At 39.8% G+C, this 22,538-nt stretch overlaps 1 protein-coding gene across 1 annotated transcript in view; it reads right to left on the bottom strand.

Annotated features, from left to right (window-relative positions):
* Window positions 1-2,756: 2,756 nt before the first annotated feature.
* Window positions 2,757-22,538, bottom strand: part of LOC105424695 (ras-related and estrogen-regulated growth inhibitor) — a 38,327-nt gene continuing 18,545 nt past the window's right edge. Inside the window, exons 5-6 of the mRNA XM_089071082.1 lie at window positions 12,784-12,965; window positions 2,757-5,255 (exon numbers count right to left, since the gene is read on the bottom strand). Coding sequence (XP_088927208.1) covers window positions 4,997-5,255; window positions 12,784-12,965 — 441 coding nt within the window. The 3' untranslated portion in view covers window positions 2,757-4,996. The remainder of the gene's footprint in view (window positions 5,256-12,783; window positions 12,966-22,538) is intronic.

Here is a 22,538-nt window from a genome sequence, read left to right as displayed (position 1 = left end):
GCAAGGGGAAGAAAAGGGGGATCCGAGCGCAGCGCAAAGCGGCTAAGCATCTCGTTTTCACCGTCGCGAGTCGGATAACACCGGTGGAAACCGTCGCTTTCGCCTTTTGCCGATAGCGAGTCGCGATTCTCTCTTCTGTATTTCTCTTTTCCGTCGATCCCCCTCCGCCCCCTTCCCCTTCTGGCCGTCCCCCTTTCGAACGTGTCCCTCGACATCTCGGGGGCCCGCTCCCCGTTATCGGTACCCCGGTCGAAAGTCGGCCTGCGGGATCGCGATCATTGCAGGTGATCATTGTCCGGCCCCGCGGGCTCGGATGGATCTGAATTTCCAATTGTCGCCAATGGCGACATGATTAATTAAGCGGGAGCGGAGCGAGCTTGGGAGACGAAAGCGAGCGAGGCGGGCTGATTAACGCCGATGAAAACTCGCGCACTCGCGCACGACCCGCCGATTTTTTTCCATTCGTGCTCGCACGAGCCGAAGTGAATCGTGCTACCGGCAGTTCTCTGGCGCGGCGCGAGAGATAAGCCCGGAATATCGTTATCGGCGATATCGCCCGCCGCGCCGGATTAAATTGCGCTCGTTAGCGAGCAACGCCACCCACTCGATGCTAACACGGTGCGCGCGCGACGGACTTCTAATCGGAATGTAATTTGGTACTTCCTTAATGCGCTGCTGTATCTTATTAATTAACATCAGCGATATCTCCTCCGCAGCAATTGTTGAAAAATTAACGTTTAAGATGTAGACAATATTCCGATACTCTATCTTTGGTATTAAAGAACTCTATGCAAATTGATCTGTGAGATAAATGAGGTGAAAGTCCCGATTAATATTAAAATTGTATCACCGCAATAACCTGCAACAGAGAGAAAATAATATATTGAATACAAAAAATCTCGGTGACTTGATATTCACTTTGGAATACAAATTCGCAAAATAAATTATGTAATTAACGTAGGATTGAAGTTTACTTCGAATCAAGATTGCTAGCTATTATAATAAATGAAAATTCCAAATATAAATATTTTTTATGTTGGAAATCTTTATCATGCCTAAATGACAAAAAATATAGAAATTTTAAAACCTTAATATAGAAAATTCCTGTAGTTTCTTAAGTATAGCAGGATTAGTTTGGTCCCGACTTGGTGCGCCGGTAGAGAGTTTCCTAGTCTTCTGAGGCCTGAGGTTTCAATTTCCCCGAGTTGAAATACGCAAATTGGAATTATCCGAACTCGGGGCGAACCAATATAGTCCTCGAGCGACACGGTCCCCACGCGTCGCGACACCACCATGGCGATAAATCGACGACATCAGGGCATCGTTTTACCTGTACAGCCGGATCGTTTGTCTTCGGGGAAGACAGCGAGAGGAATGTAGATGAGGGGAGGTGGGAACGTTCGGGAGGTCGAACGTAAAGGAAGCGATGTAATATGAGAGGTGCTGCTCACAGGAAATTCTCTAACGCTTAGACTTAGACAACTTGCGACTTGGAAATATTAAACCGATTTTCAATCCTTGTACCTGGTCACTTCGTAGCGCCACTTCGCGCGACACTCTCATCTATAATGTACAGTTCAAAAGTTAATTTCGAATTCTTAATTCGAATACCAAATGGATACAGTAAATAAAAGATTAAGCGAACTTGAAATTTTGAAAAATTAATTAAACATATATTATTTTATATATTATTTTAAAAAAAGAAAAATATTTTTAACTTTATTTTTATCTTTCTGAAAATATGTAAACTATCTAAAATTTACTTTTATTTATATTTTCTATACACGTTCGTAATTTAATGTTAGTAGATTTTTTATAGACCTTTAAAAATATGTTAGAGAATTAAATTCTTAAAAATAATATTTAGACTTCAATTTTATAGGTTATTCTTTTAAAGTATACAAACTGTAAAAATGTATTGTTTTTTTCTTATCATATCTTTCATACTATAAATATTTTTATAAAATTTTTAAAATATTTTTAAAACATTAAATTCTCAAGTAATTAATACATTTTGTTTTATTATTATGATTATTACCACTGTTCTATAATGATTACGATTTAGCTTGTAATATTGCGGTCATTAGGAAACCTCCCTTTTAGCAAGATTTTTATCATCGAAAATTTAAAACTCTCATTTCTCGCAGGATATTCGACCTCTCATTTCCGTTGAATCGCCCTTTCTTTTTGCATTTTTCCGTCGAGGCGCGAGCGATCGTGCCGTCATTCCAAGGGAATGCATACATCGAGGACTCCGGGGGGAGCCGTATTTTATTTCTGTATCGTATCCGAGAAAGACGGGCAAACGCACACATGCATACACGTGCTCCACCCGAAACCTTGGCCCGAATCGCTAGTTATTGGGCCGACAGCGAGTTAACTTAACGAACGAAGTTCGCTAAATTCGCTCGCGAGATAGATGCCCGACCGACTTTTCACGAAATCTATGACCGTGACGTCTCTCGAGGCTTCGCAGTTGGCTCACAGAAAAACAATACGAATATGACAACAAGTTAATTTCATATCTAGCCAACGTCCATGAATTTCGAATATACTAAAAAATATTAAGAAATTTTTAAAACTCATAAATCTCATATGCAATTTACATAAATATAAAAAACGATACCGTTTACAAGATACAACTGTATTTGCAATAATAAAAAATATTCATTAATGATGAAGTGACCTACCCTCGATGACGATTCACCTGGATGGGAAGCAAGGTAGAATATAATGGGGTTTAACTTGATGGGGGGTTTAACAAAACACGCTCCTTTATTATTATCTTCTCTCGATAACAAGTGACTAGCACTTCGAATACAGCGATCGACATCTGCCTGGAATCGAATTACGCACTCTCTCACTCACACGCATATACACAACACACATTTTTTTATAGAGACGCTAATTTCAAGTGGAATGTATCATGAAAAAGAGAGACACTGGTTCCACCGAGCCGTTCCTCGTCTAAGGAAGCCAGCTTTGAAAGCCCGTGTTTTACGATTTTTTTTTTTCTGCTAGAAACACGCTGACACGTTAAAAGGGGATCGTGCAATTTACTGCTCGTTAACTATCCGTTTTCTTAAACGTAATGTAAATAGAGCTGCTTCTTTTCTTCGTTAACACTCTCATCAAAAAGCACGTCAGCTGCTGGCAAAAAAAAAGCATCGCGTAACGGTCCTTACATCGCCCGGAAGGCACTCTGAAAGTGTTTATGAACTATGCGAACCTCAAAAGTCGATCGTCGTCTCTATGCTTGTCGTAGAAAAAGGAAGACGATTTACAAAACATCGCGCGCGATTGAAGAGCTTAGCAAAAAGGCCAACGCTTTCTAAGATAGAGTAGACGATAATCGGTCTGTCATCGGTCTGACAAACGCGACACGACAGCCATTCACACAAACGATCGTTCACGTCTTTTTTTAACCCACTTGCTTAACAGCCGTTTCCTATCGTTTATTCCGATCTGCGATCACGCCAAATGCAAATTGCGATAAAATGACAAATTGAGAAATCGTCAACTAAGATTCAAATCTATATTGTTTCGTATTCTTTTATTGCGACCGTCATATTCTTGACCATTATATGAAATAAACAAATCGTATGATGACGTTAATAAATTGTAAGACATTCTAACATCCGCACTCGTTATTTCTTCTCTCTCTCTCTCTCGTATGCATATCTTAACAATTACTCAAGTCTCCGACACTCTCCGCAGAGTACAAGTGAACGTGCGCGTTATTTACACTTAGGCTACTTTCTTTAGGAACATTAAAGTCATCGAATCAATCACGCCTGGCGATGAAGGTGCTAAAGTTTCAACGAAAGCACCTTGCGAACACCTTCCAGAAACAAGTGAGGCGATAGGCAGAAAATCGAATCGAATCGCGATCTTTTCCCACCACTTGGTGGAAATATCGAAATTTGAAAGACTCACGGGTTTTTTTCCTTCAGGATCAAAAAAAAAAAAAAAGAAACCCTAAACAGTATAAAATATTTCACTCTTCCGAAACAAGAAAAATATTTAATTTTAATAATTTTATAATTAACAAAAGAAAAAGAAAAATGTGGGAAATACATGGAAATGTAAAAATTACAAATAAAAGAAATCTTTCGAAGACTTTAGAAGATTTGTAAATATCGCAAAAAAAATAATATGAAAAAAGTTATATACTGTTTAGAGTTAATAATGTAATAACTTAAACACCGAGAAATTGTGCGAGTTTTTGTGCGTATTCCAAATTATAAAATTTGCACTCGCGGATCCGATTGCGGGACACTTCGCAATCGTAAGATCCTTCTCGATAAATCATTCTAAGGACTACGTCGTTCAGGAACAACTTGCCAGTCACTTGTAATCACTATAAAATATCATCGCAATATTTAAAAAAAAAAACTATCTTTACGTCATGCGTGTCACGAATACACTCTCTGGATTCTAAGTTCGGCACGCTTCTTTTCCACCATTGAAAGCAGAATCACACCACGTGAACACCACGTAAACATCCTATCTCGGCACGAAAAACAGTTTCATTCAAATGTCGCCCTCCATGAGTGAGATCTTCTCGGAGTCCGAATCTTTCGGCTGCTAGATGTTGAAAAGAGCCTCCAAATACTTTATATCTTAGATTTCCTTAAATCCGCTGAATTCCTTGAAGCCAGAAAATCAGTCTTACGTCCTCGGAATCTTAGGTCTCAAAAATGTTTCAGGACCTCGGAAACTTATTGCCATTAGCGAATACGCATTTTTCCTCAAAACTCTTGAAGGAAAAAAATGATCCTCTCGTCAAAGGACGTTTCCAAGATCGAGTACGATCGTGGATTCGATCTTGGCGATGGTGATCTTTCCTTAAAGTTCAGAAAGGCACAAGAGAGATTCTACGTCCTTGCCGAGGATCTCGTCAGCGATTGGAATAGACGTTGCTGCTGAGGACGACGATGTCCGTTCTTCTGCCTGGCTCATCTCGTCCTCCGAGGAGGAGGGCACATAGAAGGCGTCATATACTCAATGATGGCCTCTTTTTACGATCCTTTGTAGTGTTTTTGCCAAAGATCGTCCCGAGAACCCTCGAGACCGAGTGTACCCCCAGCTTCCTGCGAATTGGCAATGCTCGTAGAAGCTGGACCGATCTCGCTTCCCGTAGGAGCGCCTGGAAAGCCAATGCCGCTCCCGCGGGACTCTCCGCAGCGCTCACCTCGTAAAACTGACATCCGTGCGCCAGCGACAGCTGTTGGCCTTCATCCACGCACACCTCTCTGCAACAGAAATGTTTATCCAATCTTTTTTTAACGATCTCTTTGGTGAATGCCTACCTTCGAGATTTATTAGAAAGAATTCAAGATATTAAAAATATAATTTGATTTCATCCGATAAATGTCGCGTGTAACTCATCAGTAGTAAAGTGTCACATATAGAGAAAATCCTGAATTTAAATCCCAACTCTTTCAAAATTGTTTTTTATATTAAGCACAACAGATTTGACTTTGGCACAAGAGAGTTATTATTATTACTAAAAATATTAAAAATTGCGATATCTGCGAAACTGCATAAGTTGGAGTCCCAAGATTTGCGAATTTTCACTTTGGGATAGGTTTGGAACTTTAATTCTCACAAATAACGACAATCCGTACATCTTTTAGCTTTATAGCCTCGAAATCGTAAAACTTTTGGATTTATAGCTTCCCTGCTTTATAACTCGCTTTATAATTGGAGACTCGGGACACGCTCGTCAATTGAGAGGATCGTCATTTCGTGTGATTCACAGAGAGTGGCTTATGTCGCGGAACACTCGAATCATCTGTTGAAACATCGATCGAGAGCGGCGGAAACGCAGACCGGATGTTGCGGGCGTACGCAGATTTATGCCGCTGGCGGATATTGCGCTTTCCCAAGTGCAATGGAATCGTCCAAGGCTGGAAAATGTACGGCAGAATGTATTGGACCGACGACGGATGCTATGAGTTTGGCAAACACCAGACGCGTGGAGAGAGGTGATTGAACGGAGACCGTAAAGTCCGTACATTTATGAGAGGAAGCGGAGAATCATCACTGGAATTTCGCCAGGATGAAGCCGCCAGGCGCCACAGGATATTTATGATGTTAGGGTTAATAAGAGGTTTGTTGGCTCTTGTGTATTTCTGTACATTCATAATGCGTGCTACGTGTCACATTTATTATAATATATGGGATATTATTCCGCTACCAAGTTGGAGAACGGAGCTAGCTTCCAAAAGTGTTCGTGAGATTATTTAATTTCACAAATAAAGATTTAGAAACTCAAATTACACGCGAGAGCTTAGCAAATTTAAAATAAAACACTTAAAAATTAGTACTTAAAAATATAAAAGTATCAAGTTGATTTATGTATTTTTTTTATATAATATTGAATCGATCTTTTGAATCGATTTTCGAATGACTCGATCGATATACCGATCACGGGATGCCTTATGCATTTTAATCAGTACAAAAGAAGAACGTGAACAAAGAGTTCGGAATCTCCAGACACGTGGAGCGAAGATAGGAGGGCGGAGGGGAGGGGCGGTATTTCCAGCCACGGAAAGCGTGGCTCTGCGTGTGGGGCAGAGGGGCTCCGATATTTATGGAGACAATTAAATTCGCAGGAACACATGATCCTCACGGGATGCGCGAGGAGAGGCACGAAGGGCACGTGGGAGGGCGAGCGATTAGACGCGATCGTGCACAAGCCGACGTGCCACGCTTGCGGCCGTTAATATCTCCCCCTGTTCCCTTTTATATTTTATACGAGATGCGATCCGCCGTTATTTACGAGCAGCGGGTGTTGGTTTCTGTCGTTCCCGCGCTCTTTCTCAATTCATGGTAGACGGACGACATGTTTACGATGTGTATTCTAAGACGAGGAACGCGTCAATACGCTCAATCAGATAATAGACTACAAGAGTACGGATATATATATATATATATATATATATATAAAAAACAAAAGAAAATTTGCGAAAGATGAAGCTATGATCAAATTTTTTTATATACTTGCAAATCGAAAGAATTTGAAATTTTATAATAATAATAGAAACGCCTTCAAGCAAGACTTGAGATTTGAATAACGTCTGAAATTTCAGGAGAAAAGGGAAAGTCCACATTCCAAACTATTTGAAATACAAAATTGAAATAATGAAAAAAGATCCAAAGATAAAAGCTTACAGAGAGCCTGAGAAACCGAGAAACCGATTTCTCGATGCGTTTCTTCGAAACGGAAGTGGCTCTTCCCGAACCAGTTCGTCTTGTCGCGCCAACGCCTCGCTGCGAGGAATTGTCGGCCGTGATATTTCGAGATAAGCGTTATCGATGCGCAATATTCACGACTGAACGACGCGACGACTCTCTGGATGTATCTAAACCGGCGTAAACTCGTTCTCGGGAGAGTGGTTTCATCAGCCCTGCAGCGGACTGCTCGCTCTAATCTTTATGAACTCCATTAAAGACGACGAGCGCGGCTACCGGATAGAAGAGGCACGATATGATTCTCTCGTCTCACGGATCGATCTTCCTCGAATTTGATTTTCGCCCGTCTTGTTCAGTAGTTCGAAAATTTGTCCCTTAAATAATTATTTAAAATTATATATTTCCTTTAAACTGTTATTTCTTAAAGAAATTAAATTATTTCGAAAATTAAATATTTCAAACTTCCACTTTACATTTTAAAACTTTGACGGCTTTAAATATTAAAATTTTCAAGCTTTTTAAAGCTAAACAATTTTTAAATTACTACGCAAACAACTTTGCTCTAACAAATTGTTTATTTTGCAGAAAAATAAATCATTAATATTTTTAATTCTTGTAAATTCCGAAATTTTGAAATTAAGACTTTAGTAATGTGGCATTTTGTAATTTTAAATTAAAATTAAAAAATAATTAATCTCTTAGATTATAAAGTTTTACAATTTTTACAACAAATATACAAGTCTCTGTAGACGGGCCAAATTTTATTTCGTGATTTCTCGTACAAAGAACGTCACGCCCGATGAAATTAATTTAAAATTGATCATTTCCCTGCGACACGCAAAGAGAGGCACGTTGTAATTTATGACGCGGGGATCGATGGATCTCTCGAATAATTCCAGTTTAATTAAATTTCTCGACGATAATCGTGACAGTTACGAAGAGCGTATATCTCTTACATGCCAGTCCATCAAAATGCCAGTTACGTAAATCGAATTGCTCTTTTCCCGCCAGCATCGCAATCGCCGTCGCGCATCGACGGCCAATCGCTCGTTTGCAACACCGTCAGGGTCTGTGACATTTTATTTGTGTGACATTTTTGGTATTCGCCCGTGGCTATCGAGACACCCCGTCGTTTTCCCCTTTGTTGCATCTCCGCAAAATTCCTAGCAAAATGCACTTTATCCTCGATCATGCTCGTAATCGCGCCCTGTAAAACTCGCTCGACCTCCGCCTCGTCATCCTCTAAAGGTTGACTCCGAGGTTGAAAGGCTGAAATGCCGAGAGTGTGCTTGTCATCGAATTCTATTGTGCCTGTTTCGATCTATTCCTCTTTTATCAATGTATTACATATATTCAGAATGTTAGAAATATATTCCATTTAAAATTATGAAATTTATGAAGTCGTTCTAGTTCACATTTTTTTTGTGCTAACTTTTGTAATAAATATTTCAAATTGCTTTGAGTCCTCGGGGATCTCGTGGAATAAATTAGTTTCGAGTCGAACCTTAATTGCTAGATTTAATATCAATAATTAGACGTCAGTCTTGGAACAATTTTTTAACTTGAAAGAGATAAAGCACGAACGACTTTGAATTCCTACGTGAATGGAGATCCAACATGGACAACATATATTTTTTCAAGACGTCCTATAGTAGCATCGGGTGTATGTAATTGCAGCATCGCAGTCGTTACTAGATCATTGGTGAGATTTCTCCAAGTATGCAAAAGCCCCATAAAGGCGGCGTTTGGACGAGAAGGTGGCTCGTAAGGCGAGAAAAGGAACGTGCCTTCGTTAACGACGATCCGCATTCCGGCGGGAATCGCGCGGGAAATTCCTCTCCGATGAAGAAGGGATACCAAGTAAGGTCCTGTTCACCTACGTATTTCTCCCGCGATTACAACGATCGAAGCACGATCTTTGTAGCGTGAGCAACGTAACGAGCGATAATGAAGACGATTCATTAGCGATCAAAAAGATCAAGATAAAAATTATTTCTGTCAGCCTATATTATAAGCAAAAAATAGATCTCCTTGAAAAATTCTTATTATTTAAAATTTTTTTTAATTATTTGAAATTTTATTTTAAATAAAATTATATACTCGATACTTGATTAATGTTTAATATTTAACGGTTCTATATAAAATACTATATTAATTTTACGAATTAAAAAATAAATCGGTTTATGAATCATCGGCACGGTAAATTCAAGTGTGTCTCGACAAATTTGAATATTTATTCGCATACATTTCTATTATTATTATTCTGTTTTTAATTTACTTACAATGAACATGCAAGAAGCCGATCCAGCAAGATTAATAAGTTAGCATTTTTTAACCAAGTAGAGGTAAAAACGATAAACGTGTACTTGTATTTCCTAGCTTTCTCTCATCCAAATCACGCAACGTCGATGATGCGACTTTGAGCGATTGGTTGCATAAAATGCGACAAGATGTATTAGCAAGAAACCGCATGCAAACCACATCTATTTGCATCGCGCGTTTCTTGTTTAATAAACTACACTTTTCCTACGACGTTCATTTAACGCGATATGGTAAATCACGTTGTGCGTCGAAGAAATTATGTTGTTTTGTAAAAGCGAATCTCATCGCGAATTCCGACTGATAGCATGATTATTTTGCTAAATTGGACCCACCGTGAAGAAACCGATATCTTCCTTATAATAAATTAAAGAAATTAAAAATAAACACGTCTCTCACAAAATTTATTAGTAGAAATTTAAAAATTTCCGAATTCTTAACACATCTTCGGAGATTCTAAATTAAGATGTCAACTCTTAAGAGACTTGTATAAAATTTCTCTAAGAATACGATATAAAAGGAAATTTATAGATCTTAACGTCTTCGTGCCCACCTTAATGTTTTCTACGACCAATAAACTTATTGATGTGACATTCGCTCATTCGCATATTTGTGTGCCGAACCGCCGTATTCTCGGCGTGAAACGCGACACGTGGCATCTAGAGCAAACCGCAGTGTCGATATCGGATACCGACAATTCGAGAGGCACCCGGTAGTGGTCGAGTCGTTCGTCTCTCGTCTAGAAACCGTTCACGCGATATTTCGCCACGCCAGATCTGTTTACCTGTCCAAGTCGCCTGACCGACTTGGATGAGTCGCTCACCGGAGTTGACGTACCAGTCGGCCGATTAACTTACTCCATCATCGTATGGCCGATCGAACGTTCTCGGTTCATTGAACTGGTTTTTACGAAAACACGCGTCGTGCCGGCAAAAAAACTCACACGGACCGCAAAAAGCTCCTCCCCGAACAAAAACGTTGTACAAGAAGTTTCCAGTAATTCCGGTAGTTCGCGAGTGGAAAATATATGAGACATATATAATAAATTAACAACATCTACCAGAACAGTCTAGAAAATACAGAATCAGTTCAAATGAATTTCAAAATGAATTTCAATGAATTTCAAAAGTGGAGATCAGTCGGAGGGTGATTGGGGAGGCCAAAAACAAGACGAAGAAGAGTTGGTATGAATGTAGATCTGGAAATGTGATGTTTCCGAGTTGTCGCCATTTTTATATTGAAATTTCAAATTACTTTGCTTCCAAATTTTTTTGTCAAAATTGAAAAAAGAGATGGTTTTTATGAGTTTTATAACATAATTAATAAAGTTAAATAAAAAATATTTTTGTACTGAAGATTACTCAAATTCGAATCGAAAGTCATTTGGAAACTTTTATTAATAAACTATTTAAATTAAACATAGTTTAAATTAAACATATAGTTTGTGTACCGTTTACAGTGCTGATTTCTCATTAGCCTTATTATTGCCCATTATAATTAAACATAAAAGTTGCGAGTTGCTTTAGCACATAGGACGCATCACATGGGCACCGTTTAAATTTCTTGGCAGACTCCACAATTGTGCATTCCGAGTAGTGCTAAAGCAGCCCATAACGTTTATTTGACTTAATTATATTATAAAACTCACAAAGACCATCTTTTCTTTCAATGTTAATAAAAGAGTTCGAATGTAAAGCAATTTCAAATTTCAACGTAAAAATGGCGATAATTCGAAAACAATGCATTTTTTTTAATCTCCGTTCGTATCGTAACTTTCTTTCTTGTTTTCGGGTTCCCATTCATCTCCCGAATGACCTCGACTTACGGAACCAGCCTGTACGTTTAAATTATTCATGAACGTTCGAGACGTAAGGATTTTATATAATTCAGTTATAAATCTGTTCCAACGCATCTTTAGAAATTTCTAGAGATAAAGCATCCAAGTTTCTCATTTTTCTTGCTCGTGAGAGATTAAGGTAATCTCAATGAGAGTAAGAATAAGTGCAAGAGAGACAGAAAGTTGTGCTGAGAACAATGAGATAAGCGACGCGGTATCGGGATGGTCGCCCAGAAAAACGGGAATTGCGTGGCGCACGCGATGTCTCACCCCGTCTAGGAAGCGGTCGACGAGGATCCTGTTACTCGCAGGTGGAAAGTGAACTGCAGGATTAATAGATGCCGGGGAATACGTACGCTACGCGCGCGCGCGTGTGCGATCGGCGGGGATAAAACGTGACGTTGGGAGAAAAAGAGGAGCGATCGAATAATCGACGATTCGCCGAGGGCGATACACGAAGCTGCGTCGACGAGATCTGAGATCGCGCGACGCGAAATGATATTGTAATTCTTGCGCCGCCGAGCGAGCCATTTAAAGCGGCCCTCATACGATCCGTATCGGGACGGTCGAATGAGCTCCACGGCTCGATAAATTTCAATCCGGAGAATGGGAGATTCGGCATCGTAGACGCGTGCTCGGCGCTACATAAAGCACGAGCGAGTTTCACGATCTTAATCCGCATGACAAATTCAAAAACCGAGGAGTACAATTTCTCTCCTCAGGGGAAAATCGGGCGGCTAGAGCAGAGCGCTGCTCTCGCCCTCCGATACATTCGATACTCGATATTTCTGTCGTGAAACATAATATTAAAATTCTAAAAAAAGAAAAAAAGGTTACCGTCAATGAGACAGATATTTCGGACATTAATGAAAATAATGATCGTGTGAAAACCCCTTAAAACGACAATCGACAAAGTGTGCCAGACTTGCGAGGCCACAGATAAAAATGGGCCGTGTAAGCATGACATTACTTACGAACGCACAAGCGTCATTTTTCTTTTTCTTTCATTGGTATGGGAAATTTATTCAGCTGCATTACGGTCGTATTATGGTCATGTAACTTATTAACAATTACTCAACAGCGGACGGAAAACTGTAACTATAGTAATGTAATATCAGAGTATGCCAGTTCCCTCCGGCAATGTCAATTAATTATAATTCAGAATTAATTATAATCAGCATAAATAGCGCGATAAACGAGAATAACCGAGATAAACCGGAAGGATTTCTCTCACCGACGAAAAGGCGAAAAATCACTGTTGATTTATTAACGTCTATCGTTTTTACGATGCGCCCGTGTGCGGTTTATTCGGCCGTATATCAGTCGGGAGATCGTCATCGGACGTTACACACGAGCTACACACACGGGACCGCCCTTTACGCGGAACCGTTAATCATATTTTGTAACAATGTGTGATTTACGCTTACCGCGCATGATCCAGGTCTCTCTTGTTACCGAGCAGGAGGGCGGTGAAGTAGGATGGCAGGCGTAGATCCGCGAGTTGCTTGAGAAGTCCGCGGGCTTCCTGAAAGCTCCGCTTACATGTCACGCTGTAGACCACGACGAAGGCCTCGCCCCACCGTATATGCGAGTACAGGCAGCCATTCTCCTGAAACAATCGATGGAAGCACGTGACTGATCAGTGACTATGACTATGACACGTGACTATGACAGTCAAGAATCGAGAATCGGATTTAATTTGACGTCTATCTCTATTCGTATCTGCCGACATCCCGGCTTGCGCTTGAGTGCAAGACACTCTATCTCTCTAGATACTATCGGCTAAAATAGAAATCTTAGATCTTCTAAATCCTCCCGTGCTCTGAGGAAAGATCGAAGGATTCAATGGGACATTACTGTTAAAATTAAAAGTTTAAATAGATCTCTCTCTTAAGTCTTACTTGAAGCTTTCACGTCTATACGGGATATCATCAGTATCATTTTGTCCTTGTTAATCAATGAAAGCCAAGAAAGATAGAACGATACTTGTGTCGACTTGTGTTACTAAATGGAAAGCATCCTATGATTATTCTCTTGGAAACGCGTTTTTACGTATATAAAGATTATCTGTGAAAAAATATCGTGTGTCGGATGAATGCGCTGAAAATTAGTCGCGTTTAATTCCTCTCTTGGCTTGCGTTCATAAATTTCAGCTATCATCTAAACTGCGGGAATGAATTTTATAGACCGAGGTAAATATATACCTGATCCATGTGCGTATATCGGTGTTATTTACGGGCAAATCTGTCGAATTAACATTGCGTGTAACGTGCTCGTAAATAAGCACCGCAGGAACTCCGGCAACGGCCAGTACGTTCCCCCCATGCAACGTAATGTTATAACATTTTAAAAATATTATCGATACCTCCAAAAAAGCTTCAAAGTATGACTGCGTTGCATAAAAATTACATTATGGTCAACTGAACAAGAATTGGGCTCAAATTTACAAAGTAAAATTTATGAATCTCAAATGTTAAATCTGTAATAAATATATAAATTAAATGTCTTCAAACTGCGGAGCAGCATCAATGTGTTGCGAAGAGAACTTTGAATATTTTTTAAAACTTTAACGAGATAAAATATTAAGATTATAATAGCGCGTTTTTTTAAATAACGATTTTAACATAATCCAATCAGAGGATTGCTGTATCAAAAAAGATATTGCAAAGTTTATATATTACAAAGATAAAATATTTATACTTTATTTAATTCTTTAAATCCTTGTTATTTCAACGTCTCTGACGCATTTTGGGAGCTCAAGAGATATAAATTGTTTGGTATCTCAAACGAGGATATACATCCGTCCAGTCCGTAGCCTCTAACAGACGTCATCGACGTAAAACGTCGGCAGGCGTGCATCTGTCGCGTCGCGAGACATGCTCTCGAGCCGCTCATAAATATTTATTGATCGATTGTATTCAAGGCAATTGAACGCGATGCCGGAATTGCGTTCGCGCGTGTCGCGTGAATGCATCGGCGTGGCGCGGTGGCGGCGGGTTGCACAACGCGCCGCCGACGTGATTCGTCCAGTTATGAAATAATGCAGAACGCCTCTTGATTAAGCAACGCACTTAATGCACTTTGCGCCGTGCCGCGTAATTTCGTGAAAATGAGCCGCAATTATTCACTGACATCGTGTCCTCTCACGGTTGAATGTGACAAATAAGCAAGTGGATAGGACGATCCAATCTGCATTTATAATTTTTTTTCTGTAAAAACACCTTTGTGTTTAATTTAATTTTGACCGAATTTAAAACAGAGTTGAGATAAAATTGGGTTAAAGCATGTAAAACATTCGAAGTATAAATTTGATTAAAGAAAGATATATCAATTACATTATGTACTCTATATATATATATATATAAAATATCGTCCCGAATTAATTAAAAGATATATTTTTTAACACATAATATTTAATTATATTTAATGTATAATATAGATATTAAAATACATTAATTAATTAAATTAAACCAACATATTTATTATAGTAATGAGCAATCTAAAACTCTGATGTATTTATAAATATAGTTTTCCGAACAAAGAAAAATATTTATAAAATTTAATATTAATCAATTATCTAAGTATTAATAATTTTCCAAAATGTAAAATTTGGCAAATATTTTGAGATTTTTGTTTGACAAGAAATGAAAAGTGTATTAGTAAACTATAATTTTCGAGACGGTCCTCCTTAACAATGCGACAGTTAACAGGACACCCAATAGGACGAAACGATCGTGCTGTCCATTTGGAATCGATTCAAGTGGGCGAGAACCGCGCGCTTTAACACCCACGCGATCCCACCGGATAAGCAACGATCGCTCCGACGACGAAGTTATGTTTCTTCGTGTTCATGGCGCAGATAACGATCCCCTGGCTATTCGCCTTTACATATAGCGCCGATATTGTCGGCTAATAATGCTCCCCGATTAGAAGAACGCGTATTCTGCATAAATAGCATTCTGCAAGATCAATGGATACCCAGGTATCCGAAACCTTGAATTCCAGCATTATGACTCATGCACACTGGCACTCTGGTATATTAAAAGAATATCCTACCTACAGCGTGGAATACCCTGTTTGTATTTTACGTAATATGAGCGGGTATTTTAGCATTTTCGCTAAACAAGAAGAGAATCAACCGCTGAGGCCAGTTCTTTATGTATTTTTTCTTATATTACTACGCTATATATATCCGTATATATTATATAATAATATATGTTATAAAAAAAGTATACGCTTATAGTATTATTTTTAAGAAAATTATGTATTAAGAGAGATTGCTTTTGGAACTTTATTGCATACAAAATAATTACGAAGTAAATTTATTAATGTATAGTAATCAATGATTCATTTGGATTTTATCCAATTTACATTCCAAGTAATTTTACTTATATTACTTGCAATTCTTCAGTTTCTCTTTTCTAAATGTATATTAAACCTGAAGAGCGAAACTATGAATGCGAATCTGCGATTCCCGAGACCTTTCCTCTATGCGACAATGCACGTTTCCACGAAAGCGACATCGACCAACCCAACGCCGCGGGACGTCGCATTATTGCCTAGCCACTGACAATGAATTACAGTGTTATTACTCGTAGTTTTACAACGAGAGAGTTCCTACCGGGTTCACTCTCCCCCCTCCCTCTCCCTCTAGAGAAGAAAGGAGAGAAAGAAACGAAGAAGAAGAAAGCAACTGCTGACTTACGCCTGGTGTAACGAGCGGCGGCCGTCCCGACTGGAGGGAGGAGAAGTGAAGTCAAGGCAATAAACTGAATTATCGTTGTAACACTGAATCGCGCTACGATCGGCGTACATGGGAAAGATCGAGCCCACGAGTATCGGTATCGGTTATAAACGACAAGTTGCAAACAAGAAAACATTGGTATTTGATATTAATTGCCTGGTATAATTGAATATATTATTCAACTACTCCAGACCGCTCTTGTGTTACGCGCAGAAAAATATTATTAATTTTGTTGCATAATCCAATGTGTGGATGCGCATTATTCGTAAGAACGAATCTGTAAAACATTATAAAGTAGCCCGTATCTCATCTCTTTTTTTTTTTTCCCAATATTTCCAAACCGTTATTCTCTGAAGAAAGAAGGAAAGCTACTTGCCACTTTGGCAAGACACGCGGGCGCATATTGACGTTCGCGCGGTTTATTTGCGCACATGTGCACACATCGAGGAATTAATAAGATAAGCCCACGCCGACAATGGAATTTCAATGCCGAAACTGAAACTTCGTCATCAAGACGAAGACTGATTGCCGTGCGTCGGCATACCGTCGGTGCAACGACTTGTGGAAACATTTTTAGAAATTTCCGATAGAAACACGAATTAATGCGACACGCGGTGGAAGATGGAAATATATACGTATTAAATTAAGACATGCGCATTCCAGAAGAGAATTCGATGATTTATATCTCGTTCTAATTTAGATTATATTTACATTAATTAAAAACGTCACAACGACGTCATCTCCTCTTCTCCGTTTATTTCCAAAGAAGTCTCACTTAAATTAAGATTAAACTTAATCGAGCGACGACGAAATTAAATATATATGATTATTCTCATATTTTTCTGATATAATTCGCTGTCCGAAGAGAATTGCAGTAGAAAGAAGATTCGAAATATAATACACAAGGGCGATATGAAAGCAAGAATGCCGACCAATCGCATCCGGTACGAATCCCAAACAGCATCATCGTTACATTCGGTCTTTCGTTCCCCGGACGTCTCTCCCCTCCACTTTTCCCCCAACTCCCAGGCTTCTTCGCCGGGGGCGCGCGCTTAATTATCAATTATTTACCGGCCCTCCCACGAAAAGCAATCGCAATTACGAGCCGGTCACGAGGCCAGGGGGCCCAGTCAGCCCCCTTTTTCTTCCTCCCTCGCTCGGTTCCCATCTTCCCCGCCGCACAGAGATTTATTTCGTACGTGCACGCGGATGAAGAACAATGCGAGAATTGGGGAAGTGTGTCACCAGGCTGCCGGCACTCTTCATATTCGCGAGGCGGAACACACCTGGGCGCCACGCAGCGCGCAGCATCCCATCCCGGAGCGGAGCGAGTTGGCCGGCCGGTCCGAGAGATGAGGCGGTATGATTGATACTTTATTGCGGTACGCGCGCGCACCATTGACCCGCAAAACCATATGTAGATTGTAAGAAATGAGACGCGCGAAAATGACAACAAAACAAAACGAGATAAGTGAGAGAGGATGGAAGAGAAAGACGCAGAGAGGGAGAGGGGGAGAGGTCGGTGGGAGGAAAAAATTAATCTACCAAAAGTGGAACGTCCGCGCGCGCGATTGGGGGGGGGGGAGATGAAGTACGATTGATACTTTATTGCGGCCCGAGACATTGACCCATATATCGAAATTATAGACTGAATAATCGTATGTAGATTATAAAAATGCAACGTACGATCGGTCGCACAGTCGGACTAACGTCAGTTGGCAAGCAGGGTCGTTGTTAATCAACTTTCCCTTCTCTATCGACAGATCGAAATGAAATTAATCGGTCAGAAATAAAAAAAGAAAAAAGGATGTAAGAAGGAAAGGGTAAAGTACAGGTCAATATCCCTAACCTTTATAATTATATTTTTTCATAGCTGAGAAAAATTAATATTACCAAAATTGTTTTTATTTATCTCTTCATTCTCAACGTCTTGCACATATAAAAGAAAATAATAATAAACCGCATGATTGTTGACACATGCTGTCAAGAATTTATACAAGTGTACAGAGTGTAGTAAATTGTTCAGAATTAATTATTGCACAATGATACATTTACCCTGACACGATAAATCTCGACAACTGAATCGTAAGAAGCTGAATCGTAAGAAAATCATAAAGACAGCTCTAACTATTCCCATCGTTTCGGTCGATAGCCAACCAACGGCATTATCCAGGCGATTATGAGAAGAGGAAACGGTAAGACGATCAGCTGACGCGAGAATATTTGCGGAGCAACCGCGGAGCCGTTGGTAATGATATAAATCGGCCTTATAAATGGTTTCCGTGGTGGTGGCTTATCTCGGCCGACTCGGAGATTTACGTGACGAGGAACAATGCACGATGGAAGTATTAATCGTGGCGGTCGACGAGGTCGAGAGCCAGCCGAGAGCTAGTCAGCAGCCACCTACCCATTTGTTGCTCGACTTCCTACCTACGTCGCCGATTCCGCTGGAGAGCGCCTACCTGAACTCCTGTGCCCTTGTTAAAGCCCGGTTATTATTATACCCGCGTTGTGGAACACCTACCGCGATCCTCGTGATCGATATTGCTATGAGAGCCTTTCTTCTCTCTCTCTCTCTCTCTCTCTCTCTCTCTCTCTCTCTCTCTCTCTCTCTCTCTCTCTCTCTCTCTCTCTCTCTCTCTCTCTCTCTCTCTCTCTCTCTCTCTCTCTCTCTCTCTCTCTCTCTCTCTCTTTCTCTCGGAAGCCAAGCGGAAATTCTATGAAACCCGAGCCGAACGGAGGGCAATCGACTCGCTCGCAGGAAAACGATCATTACTACAACTCAGCTGCTTCGCGTCCCGAAAAATCTGGAATGACGTCTGGAAGGTCGGATTTTTGAAATTTCAACCTTGCGAAACTTCAATTAATAATAATCGACAATCTCATTTCGGATTTTTAAAGCTTGATTCGTAAGAGACGCCTCGTAGTTGAAATTTCTCAACTCTCCGGATCTCGAAAAGATTAAAACTTTACTTCTTATCTCGTGATACTTTCAGGATATACGCATGTCCATACGAAAAGAATCGTGCGTTGGATCAAGATTTAATTTAGCGGATTAAAATCGAGATAAATCATTTTGTCGTCTGTCAGGAAGCGTCCTTCTTGAATGCAAATAGAACCTAAGAATGTATTTGCATTATTTATCTCGTTGGCCATGCCAAAGGTCTACCAGATACCATAGAAGGTAGAAGGTATCGTACTATACCATAAAATGAGAATACAATAAATAAAAAATCATCATCCGCCTAAGATAGTATGGCTTATCGAGCTAAAGCGCGCTTGTAAATCGATAGAAAATAAAATGCAATCGACATTAGCCTGTAGGCATCTAAAAATCTCTAGAAAGTCACCGAACGTTCTCAATATCTCCCCAATAGAAAAAAAAAACACAATCCAACTAATAAAATATATTATTTAATATATTTAAAGATGTTTAATTCGTTCAAATTCTGAAAACTTTCGAATTTCGAAAACTTTTCGGAACTTCGGAATATTTAAACATCTTCGAATCTGTAAAAACTTCAGAATTTTCTCAGTTGATACTCTTAAATATACAATGCAACATGTGAGATGCGACGGAGCAGTTCTTAGGTAGACTTAATGAAGACAATTCATTACCATTACGTGCAAACACAGTAGCACTCCGGGATTAATTAAGTCCAGATTCGCGGAGATGCCAGCGGGCATCAGCGGGCAACGACGGTAAGAAACGTTCCAAGCATCCAGGGGAGGATTTATAGCCGCTTCTTACGGTCTTGTGAATGTGGCTTAAGGCGCGTGCCGCTGTCACCGCGGCCAATGCCTGTGACAGTCAGCTCGGCCGACTGTCTTCGTTAGTAATTGACATCACGATCCGCATGTCTGTGCGTCAGAGGCACGCACATGGGGGACCGGCCGTGGGATGCTGCAAAAAGGGATTTCTCTCAACGGTTTCCTCTCGATCTGTCGCTCGACGCGTGCCTAAGGCGCCACGTTGCACGTCGCTAATGTTGCTGTCACCGGTTGCACCACCACACGTCGCGCGAACCTTTCCAGGAAAATCCGTACGCACGGAGTAAGGTAACGACCTAGGCCTCGGAAACGAGCGTCACCGAATTCTCTAAGTGCTACACGATCCCGCAGAACCGGATGCTTCGCGAATTCCGGCCGTAAATCGCGGAAGAAAAAAATACCATCCCGCGCCAGTAAAAAGGATGCGATCCATTAAATCAACCACACATCTGAAATAACTAAGATCGTACGGGAAGGACGGAAAAGGAGGGCGCGGACTAAAACGAGTACAGTATTCGAAATCAAAGTTTGCGAATAAATAACCAAAAAACTGAGTTGTCCAATTAATTTTTGAAAAAATTAGAATCCCTGTTTTTGAAAGTTATTTAAAATACGAATTTATACATTTTTGAAAATAACTTTATTTTAATATTTCTTCTATCCTTAATTTTCCGTGGTGTATCTTTTCGATATTGCCAACACATTTTCACTACAATCTTTCCTTTCCTCCGGTCTTTTTATTACGCGATTAATGAGGTGGTTCGAGACTGTCCATCGCATTAGAACGGTATTCGTCATTAACATGACGCGTAAGACGCGACCCAAAGGTAGACACGCTAAACTGGCACGAGCGGCTGTAAGCACGTAAACGCTCGCGTGAACATAAACGTCATAGACGTCAGCATTGAGGGGCCGTGGGATTTTCATTCTCTCGATAACTAAAGCGAAAGTATCCTCTTTTACTTCGATGTCATTATTTTTAATGCGACGATCCTTATTCTTATAACAAGAAAAAAATTTTTTTAAATACTATAAATTTTTACAGGACCATGTTTCATTCATTAATCAATAATTATTAATGTGAATGTCAATTGTTATAATTGTGATGTTAAATTTGAGATTTTGTGATAATATAATAATTAAATTCCGGTTAGACTTTTCGCTAAAATCATTTAAAATACATTCATAAATAAGCGTGAATGAAAGCATTTACGTCAAATAATACATTTAGAAATATGAGTACGTTATACGTACGACTGATATTGGAATATGCAATAACGGATTTAAATATACCTTCTTATAAAAATAATTTTTTAATTAAAAAATAAAAAACCATATTTCATATCCATCTTACGATGGAATCTCGATTTATGATAACAAGGAAATAATAAATTAAATCATCCTTGAAAAGATATAGATTTTAAAAAGAAGTGTGTGTGTGTGTGTGTGTGTGTGTGTGTGTGTGTATCAGGTAGCAAAAATAAATAATATAACAAATGACACCTGTCAAAGGCAAAACCGGACACTTCCTTGTTGGCGAATGCAGATTGCGGCCAGCCTTGCGTGGCGCTTATCTGCAAGGACATTTGTACGGTGAATCGGTCTGGTCTCGGCCGATTTCAGGCGTATCTTAACGGCGATTGGAGGATCGGTATCCGCTACTCGAACGTTCTAGCTGAAAAACTGTGAGCGCAACGCGGACATTGACCACGTGCGCTCAATGGGTTCGTGCACTTTAAGTGCCGGTAGATCGCACCCGGTATATCGGAATATCGGGGATGCACGCTACGTAGGAACGTCGGAAACAGATAATTCCGTAGATTAGAACGTGCTTAGGTGCGGTACTTATGTGCCCTTTAAGCCGCGGCATCTTCGTAACGTTCGGCGCAACGCGATTAGCTATCATCAAGGCGAGAAGTTCCGCCGTGGAAAAAGATATCCCTCACACTTAAATTACAACTCATAAAACCATAAACGAAAAATAAATCTCTCGAATCTCGACTTATATGAGTGCTATATATCGCGCGAAAAACACTTCGTAAACTATAATATTTCAGAAGCTTCTGTATTTTTTACATAAGTATTATGAGACAGATAAGTAAATGTATTTTTACAGCCAAATAAGAATGTTAAATAAATAATATGTATTTTATTACATTCAGGAAAAAAATGATATCGTTTTTAAGTCATCCGTGAAATTCAAAGAATTTTGTTGCCAATTTACACGTTCTGGTTGTAAGAAAGATGAGACGATTATTGCGATTCTGCAATGCATTCAAGGATAAAGCAACGATAATATTCAACGTATCGTGTCACGGTCGAAATACGAGATGCGCCTGCGAATTTACACCACTTCCCCCTGTAGCATTAAATACACCGAGCGAATATAATATCATGCTTAGGTATCGGTAAAAGTAAGAGGAATGCTGGAATAATTGGAAAGATTACACCGCGAATGTCCGATGTCTTGTATATTTTAGTGGCATAGCCGAAGTCTTAACTTAGCGACGAATTATCGGCTGTTTGTTCTAATACCCGTTGCACGACTTTCAGATAGTCGGTATCTGGGTTCCTCTCAGAGAAACATGATGAAACCTGGTTCCTCATTAATTTAAGAGATTTAGCAACTCGAACGCGCTTGCAAGTTTGAGAATGTAAGAAGAACGT

Source organism: Pogonomyrmex barbatus, unplaced genomic scaffold (genome assembly GCF_055798465.1).
Source record: "Pogonomyrmex barbatus isolate J1 unplaced genomic scaffold, ASM5579846v1 scaffold1, whole genome shotgun sequence".
Lineage (NCBI taxonomy): Eukaryota > Metazoa > Arthropoda > Insecta > Hymenoptera > Formicidae > Pogonomyrmex > Pogonomyrmex barbatus.
The sequence above is the reverse complement of the archived record's forward strand: the minus strand, read 5'-3'. Positions and strand labels throughout refer to the sequence as shown.